Below are 8,350 nucleotides of genomic sequence, written 5' to 3'. Positions count from 1 at the left end.
AAACTATTTCTCTAACATTCTCTATCACTTTATAATTAATTAGGTTCAGCTAACATTCTTTCCCTGATTAGATTAAGGTGAAGGGCGTGCAACTCATAAACTAAAATAATCCTGAAATGAGTGTGGAGAGAGAACAATCATCCAATGGATTATTGATATTTTTATTTACTAAAGAAAAAGAAACTCATTACTCATCTGAAACAATAGCAACAACTTGGTCTAGACGATCACATGATCCCACCAAACCGTGCACCAACAATTAACACTAAAAGAACTAATTGCTTTCATCTGGGACAAACAAATTCAGTCCTTCTTGCAAGGTTATAAATTTCAGTTCACAATTGCAACCGCAAACGTAAACAGATTTGGAGTCCTTGCAACAACACTGCACCCGCATAAACTCACATTTTCTATAATTGTGCAATACAACTGCAACCGCAATTTAAAACCTTGTTGTACCTCAGCTAAGCAATTGCTTAGAACTAGAACCCATCATTTGAAAAGGTTGGCAACCCTTCATCAACAAAGCTGAATAATTCACACTGGAATTCGACATAAGTGGGAACCCAACACTGCCACCGCCACCGCCACCTCCAACATGTCTAGTAGCCCCAGCTTGTTCGAGCGTCTGCACCTGTTTCTTCAAGAACTTCACATAGTGAATGGCTTCATCAAGCATTGAAGCCGTGTCCATTTTGGTTCCACCCGGGACTAATCTCTGGAGGATCCTTATCCTCTCGCTTATCCTCTCCCTCCTGTGCCTCGCGGCCACGCTCTGAGGATCTTTGGAGATCTTCACGTTCCTCCGCTTTGGTGGCTTGATAGTTTCCGGGTCGATGTGAACCGGTTGCATCACCGCGATCCGGAAGATCATTTCCCTCATGGCAGCCATGGAGTTTCTTTTCTCAGCTGGGTAAGGAAATGAAGCGTTTGAAGCACTACTCCTGAATGGAACAACCTCGTTGAATTGTTGTTGAAGTGGCGGCGGTGGTGGTGGTGTCATGTGTTGTTGTTGGATATGGTTGGTGAAGAGGTTGTTGACATTGTTGGAAGGTGGTGGAGGGTCAATCAAAGTGTTGAAAATGGTGGTGGTGCTTCCATTACCGGGTAATAACTCGTTGGTATAAAAAGGTTCAGAGAATTCAGGGAACTTTTCCATTTGCATCATCATTGCCATCATGTCGTCATTTGAAGGGGTTTTCACTATGTCCACATCCATTGGCGAGATGGGGAAGATGAGGAAAAAGAGAAGAGTGCAGAGAGTATGGTATGGGAGCTCTGTGAAAGTTTGTAGTAGGAGGAGGAGTAGGGTTTGTATGATCAGAGAGATAAGGGGGTGGGTAAAAGAATATATAAAAAATAGTAGGATGATGAGATGAGTGCAGAAAAGTGCAGAAGATAGAATAGAGAGAGATGAATATGAATATGATTATTATCTTCTGGAACCGGCCAGCAACAATTGCAATTTCTATACACTGTTAATAAGTGGAAGGGCTTTTTATAGCAACTTGGGAGCAATATTTTATCCTTTAATCAGAAACGTAAAGAAAATCTATCAAGCTCATTAATGATTGATTTTTTACATTAATTTATTTTTTTGGTTTTCTAAAATTTCAGGGGAGGAATGATGTTTCGATCTAAAGGAAAGAAAATTATTGGTGTCAAAGAGAGCTTAACTTATAACATGATACTTCTAATTAACTTCGATGATCAGATGAGTGACGGTTCGAAACTGACAATTTATAAGATATGAGACTCTGTCATAGTTCATTTTAACAATCCTTTGGGATTAATATTGCTCCCAAACCGCCCATGATGTGTGGGGTTGGTTGCCTCTATGAAGGGTTTCTGTTCCTCCATTGGAGAAAGGTCAAAGCTTGAAGCATTTAAGATCAACGGTTGACAATGAAAAGGGACCACTTAGCGGTAGAAAGATTGGTTGAATGCTGGTGCATGAACCGGGTTTCAGAGCTTTAGATTAGATTTGGTTTGCTTTTGACTGAAAGCTATTAATTTGCTTTGGCATTTGATTAATTTTACTCGTTTAAAAAAAGAAGCCAAAAGTTGACCCCACAATCACATGACATCTGTCAGAGCAACACAGGGAGAAAAAATTCCAGTACAAAGCTTCTTCTACCTTGCCCCGTCACCACCGGAAAGTGATGCAAAAGGCTGAGATGGGATAAGAGAGCGTGGAGTGGACCCAACTATATACCTATCAAAAAGTAAAAATATATGCTACCATACAAAATGGTTAGGAGTGAGAATTTTCTTTTTAGATCACGCAAGATTGTAAAGAGTTTAGGGTTTAGCTAGATCATAGGAATTTTTAATACTCATTTACATTATCATATTTATATTAAGCGAGAGAAATATAATGAGAAAAAGAAAACGGTACTCATATAAACTCCAGATTGTAAGGCATCCAATCGACACATGCTATTTCTGGTGAGTTTTTATCGTTACAAAATGCAATGTCAAAAAAGAAAAATGTGATATTATATATAGGCTTGAAACCCTTACAAATTGTGCCTAGATGATCATCAATATCTCGACTTTTTCTCCATGCATGAAACATTAGTATTATTGAGTTTCATCATCTCACATGGGCACACACGACTTCTATGCATAACATTACAAATATGGGTGGAAATAGGTCAGGTAGTCGTTAAGAGCCCGGCCTCGAACTAGCTCGTCAATTGCCTAGCCTGGCCCGACCCGTTTATTAAAAAAGTCAGACTTTAGCCTTTTTAAGAAGTCAGATTAACTAAAAAGGTTGGGGTCACATTATTAAAAAAACATATTTGGTCTGATAGGTCGGTCTATTAACATAACATAAGTTTTAATAATAATATAAATAAATGAAAATGCAATGAAATGAAGAAATGTCTAAAAACTCATTGTCCTATTAGTAGTTCACGACCTATTTATCTACCGGTCTGCTGCCTATATAATTAAGATTACATATTAAGCTAAATAGATTTTTAAACATGCTAATAGGCTAGGTCATGCTTTAAAATTTGGTTATGATAGTGCACATGACAGATTTGAGCCGTGAAAAGTCAGGTCGGCCTTATTTCAACCCAAAATTACTGATCAACTAATAGTCTTTTGAAACTCTAACTAGACTGTTAAAAAATGAAAAAAGTAAACTACGTTAGGTATATTTGCCCTTTAGTTGATCCGAGCCGAATATCAATACCCTATAATTAGATTCTACTATGAAATTTGAGATTGGACATTTTAATGCACAATTGAAAAACCAAACATGCACTTATTGGCTAGATAGTACAAAATTTCAGACCTAACTTAAGAATCCATCAGATGTGAAAGTTAATAAACAAGTTGGATCCTAACGAACCACTGCAATTTAAAGCGAACCCGTCATTGCTCTATATAAGATCACGCTTCTCGAGGTAGATTGGGAGCTAGCGGTGAGGCGTAATTGCGGACCCTCTCCACTGCACTTACTGCATCAGATCCTGCATGTTGCAAGCATGGTGTTCATCTTATTTGGCATTTTCATGGCTTTCAATTATTTTGTAAAATAAAAAGTGTCAAATAAATATATTAATTTTACTGTCATATATTGCTGGCACTGGCACTGCTACATAACTGTTTTGGCAGTCTTTTCCAGAATTGCAAAATAGTGGTAATAAACTTTAGCAGTTTTAGTAGCTTTTCTTCTTACATAAACGTGTGCAAGGCCATAAATTCTTGTTTGGTAATCTTTGAACATAAATAATTCGTCAGTTCAAGTACACACTCTGCATCATGTTTCTTCTTCTTCTCTCTGAATCTTCTTTTGTACCTAAGGCATTACGCGGTTAAACACACGTATGCATATAGCAACATGTTTTGGTATATTTAAATATAGTTTAAGTTAATGCATGCATAACATTGATATCTTTCATTCACTTAATCAATCAATGCAATGCAGAAATATAATAATAATCAAACTTTCATTTATTAAAATATTATGATATCTGGAATATTTGACACGATATCTGAGAATCAAACATATCTTACATTATTCAATTATCGTGTTTGGATTTACAGCATTGTTTTGGTTACGCGTGTTAAACCAAACATGTTGGATCAATGTTGTCTTTATTCATTTTGGATAAATTTGATTTTTTTTAAATCAATTATGATAAAATTAGTTAACGTGATATTTGGATGTGTACTGATTTGTAAACGTACATAAAGTTGACGATGTACATTAATAGATATGAGTTTGTGGCAGTTTTTAATCTTCACAAACATTTGTGGCAACTAAAAACTACCATTAACTCATACATATTGCATAATATGTTGCAACTTATTGTATTTGGATACATTTATGAAACCTATGACTTCTGTAGCCTATTGTTATTAAATCTAGTTATAAAATCTCACAATTGATTGTGTATATTGTAAAAGCTACTCTTAACATGTTTGAATCGGCTTTTTTTTTTAAATTAATTTCGGCTAGTCAAAAAAATTTCTTCCTATAATTAGTTTTGCCTTTGGAATCAATTGTAAAAATATTTCCAAAGATGCGTCTATAGCTTTGCAAAATTGATTTTGGACTTAGTCAATTCTCCAATAATATCACTCTCACATATCTATATTGCATGTGCACACATGTTTTGAAATTGTTTAGAAAATTACGATAAAATTATTTTTTTAAAAGCAAAATTATTATTAGAGGCATGAATGGTCAATAATACAAACGACACTCAACAAAGTGAGCATAATCTCCTCTAATAATACATAGAAAAACCTAAAGAACAATTTAGGACAAGTTAAATTGCTACCCGACGATCAATTAGGCAAAAGACCTTGGCAACACATTGCTTTGGTGCACCACATGTAAAACTACAATGGAAATATACGATAAAATTAAAATTAAAATTACGATGGATCTGAGTAACTTCCCTTTTACGATTTTCTAATAACTTCCTACACATGGAGGAGGTTGTCATTAAAAACAATTTTACTCGATAAAAATCAAATCTAAGGTTTTCCAACTGAAAAGGAAAGACACTTAATAACTAAGTATGTCAGAATAACTTCTATTTTAATTAATTTAAACGTGGGAATCTATTGAGTTCTAAACTTCTAATCACACACGTATATCCAAAACATATAGGGGGCAATTTGTTGAATATATGCATGAATCAAATCCTACTATTAAAAGGTGAAATAAAGCTTAAAGAAAAACTTAAAAAATTAAAAGGTGAAATAAAGCTTTGGGTTAAAGAAAACTTTAAGGATATTAGGGAGGAGATCAAAAGAACGGTGGATGAGATAAACATGATAGATATGGAAGATGAGAATGGTGGGGTGAGTGATCAGGATTTGATTAGGAGGAAAGAATTAACTGCAGAATTTTGGAGGTTGTCAAAGTTAAATGAATATGTTTTATGACAAAAATCAAGATGTAGGTGGGTTAAGGATGGGGACAGGAACTCTAAATATTTTCATGCAGTCATTAACAAAAGAAGGTGCTCTAATTTTATATCAGGCATTAGGATTGGTGACGAATGGGTAGAGGAACCTAGCAGGGTTAAGGACGGGGTGAGAGAGTTCTTTTCAGATAGGTTTCAGGATTCTAGTTGGAATAGGCCTAGGCTAGATGGGGTTGATTTCAAGTCATTGGGGGAAGTGGATCGTAGGTTTCTAGAGGGCCTTTTGATCTTGATGAAATAAAATTAGCGGTTTGGGAATGTGAGGGGAGTAAGAGTCCTAGTCCGGACGGGTTCAATTTTAAATTTATAAAGAGGTTTTGGGATGTATTGAAAGAGGATGTTGGTAGAATGTTGAAGGAATTCCATGCCAATGGAGCTCTTCCGAACGGTTGTAACTCCTCTTTTATAGTGCTGATACCAAAGGTTGAGAACCCGGTAGGGATAAATGAATACAGGCCTATCTCTTTAGTGGGGTGTTTATATAAGATAATAGCAAAAGTTCTAGCAGGGAGGGTTAGAAAAGTAATCAGTAGGGTTATAGAGGATAATCAATCTGCTTTTGTAGGTGGTAAAAACTTGCTGGATGGGGTAGTAGTAGCAAATGAGATCGTGGATGAGGCGAAGAATAGGAAAAAGCCGTGTTGTTTGTTTAAATTAGATTTTGAGAAAGCGTATGACTCAGTCTCTTGGGATTTTTTGTACTATATGTTAGGTAGATTGGGGTTTGGGAATAAGTGGATTAGTTGGGTCAAGTGTTGTGTAGAATCTGGGTCGGTGTCGGTTTTAGTAAATGGAAGTCCATCTAGCGAGTTTAAAATGAAAAAAGGTTTGAGACAGGGCGACCCGATTGCTCCTTTTCTTTTCCTGATTGTGGCTGAGGGGTTAGGAGGGTTGATGAGGGAAGCAGTGAAACATAAGTTGTTTTCAGGTTATAAGGTGGGGATTAGTAAGGTTGAAGTCTCTCACATTCAGTATGCAGATGATACTTTAATCATTGGGGACATGTCCTTGGAGAATATTTACACCATTAAAGGTGTTTTGAGATGGTTTGAACTGATCTCAGGTCTAAAGGTAAATTTTTTCAAAAGTAAGTTGCGGGAATAGCAGCGGAAGACAGGGTGGTGGGAGAATTTGCAAATATTCTTAATTGTAAGGTTATGCAGATACCTTTTGTGTATTTGGGGATTGAGGTGGGTGCAAACCCGAGGAAGGTAGCTACATGGGAACCGGTGATCCGGAAGATTAAGAAGAGATTGACCCCTTGGAAGATGAAGCACCTTTCCTTTGGCAGTCGTCTTTGCCTCTTGAACTCGGTACTTAGTTCCATCTCTCTCTTTTACTTATCTTTCTATAAAATACCGTTATCTGTAGCTAACCATATTAAAAAGTTGCAGCGGGCTTTTTTGTGGGGAGGGAGTGAGAATGAGAGGAAAATAGCATGGGTCAGCTGGGACACAGTGTGTAGGCCAAAAGAGCAGGGTGGGTTGGGAGTAAAAGACATTATAGCATTCAATAGAGCATTATTGGGTAAGTGGAGGTGGAGGGTGTTGAGTGAGAGAGATAACTTGTGGGAAGGGTTCTTGGGTCGAAGTATGGGGCTGGAGTATGGGTTGGTGAAGAGTTATGCTTTGGGAAGGGGTCAAATTGGTGGAAGGATCTAGGGATGATCGGGGAGTGCAATGAGAAGGGGGGGTGGTTTCAAGAAAATTTGAAGAGGGTAGTGGGGGATGGCGGGTCAGTAAGGTTTTGGGAGGAGCACTGGGTAAGAGGGGAATGTCTTAAACAGAAATTCAAAAGGTTGTATGACATGTCTGTTCAAAATAATTGTTTAGTGGCGGAGTTGGGGGAATGAGGGGTGGAGGGTTGGGTATGGAAGTTAAGGTGGAGAAGAAATCTGTTTGTGCATGAGCAGCAGATTTTAGATAATTTAATGCAGGTTTTATCTTCAGTTCATATCCAGAGAAATGTGAAGGATTCTTGGCAATGGAACAGTGATCCGGAGCGACGATATTCAGTGAAATCAGCATACTTGGATCAGTTTACTCATGAGGACAGCAACTGTTTTTTCAAAGAAGTGTGGCGAGGTCTGGTTCCTTCTAAGGTTGCTTGTCATGCGTGGAAGGTTGCACATGGAAGGTTACCAACGTTGGACAATCTGATTCAGAGGGGAGTAGATATGGATAATAGTAGAAGTGGCAATTGCTTTCTTTGCTCCCAACAATTGGAAAATGTAAGTCATTTATTCTTTGGCTGCAAGTTCTCATATAAGATTTGGATGAGCTGCTATGCATGGTTAGGGATAAAAACAGTGCTGCCAGTAGATTATAATACTCACTTTATGCAAAATGAAAACTGGGGGAAAAATAGAAAGCAAAGGTTGTGCTGGAGGACAATTTGGCTCGCTGTTATTTGGAGCATTTGGATTCATAGGAATGCAGTGGTCTTCAAAAGGGAACAACTGAATCTGGAAGAATTAGTAGAACTGGTGAAATTGAGATCCTGGTTGTGGCTCAAATCTCTGTTGCAAAGCTTCAAATCCTCATTTTATGAGTGGATTACAGAACCTCAGATTTGTATGATGGGGAATTCAAGGAATTCTTCCCTTTTTGGTTCTATTGGCTCTGTTGGGGTTGGTATTTTTTTTTTCATGTAACTTGTTATATAGCTCAGTTATCGTGCTACTTATGGGTCGGTTATCTGAGCATAGGCTCCTTGAACATTGTATTCTGTTTGTTTGCACATCTTGTGCTTGTTAATATATTTTTGGCTTTTCAAAAAAAAAATCCTACTATTAGTCCAAACTTAGAATGAATAATGTTACCTGTGTGTATGTGTGTAGAGGTGGAAGGAAGAGAGAGATATGAAGAAAAGAAAAAGTAAGAGAGAGAAAGTATGAG

At 37.2% G+C, this 8,350-nt stretch overlaps 1 protein-coding gene across 1 annotated transcript; it reads right to left on the bottom strand.

Moving 5' to 3' along the window:
• Positions 1-223: 223 nt before the first annotated feature.
• LOC130714868 (transcription factor HEC1-like) lies at positions 224-1,465 on the bottom strand. Its single transcript, XM_057564839.1, has one exon. The coding sequence runs from the start codon at positions 1,217-1,219 to the stop codon at positions 461-463; it is 759 nt and encodes a 252-aa protein (XP_057420822.1). The 5' UTR covers positions 1,220-1,465; the 3' UTR covers positions 224-460.
• Between the last annotated feature and the right edge of the window lie 6,885 nt (positions 1,466-8,350).

The sequence above is a fragment of the Lotus japonicus genome, chromosome 4 (genome assembly GCF_012489685.1).
Source record: "Lotus japonicus ecotype B-129 chromosome 4, LjGifu_v1.2".
In the NCBI taxonomy this organism is placed as follows: Eukaryota; Viridiplantae; Streptophyta; class Magnoliopsida; order Fabales; family Fabaceae; genus Lotus; species Lotus japonicus.
This window is presented reverse-complemented; position numbering and strand designations above follow the sequence as displayed.

Bases quoted from the DNA above. Each gene is read 5' to 3' on its own strand.
- LOC130714868 (XM_057564839.1), bottom strand. From the start codon at position 1,219: ATGGATGTGGACATAGTGAAAACCCCTTCAAATGACGACATGATGGCA.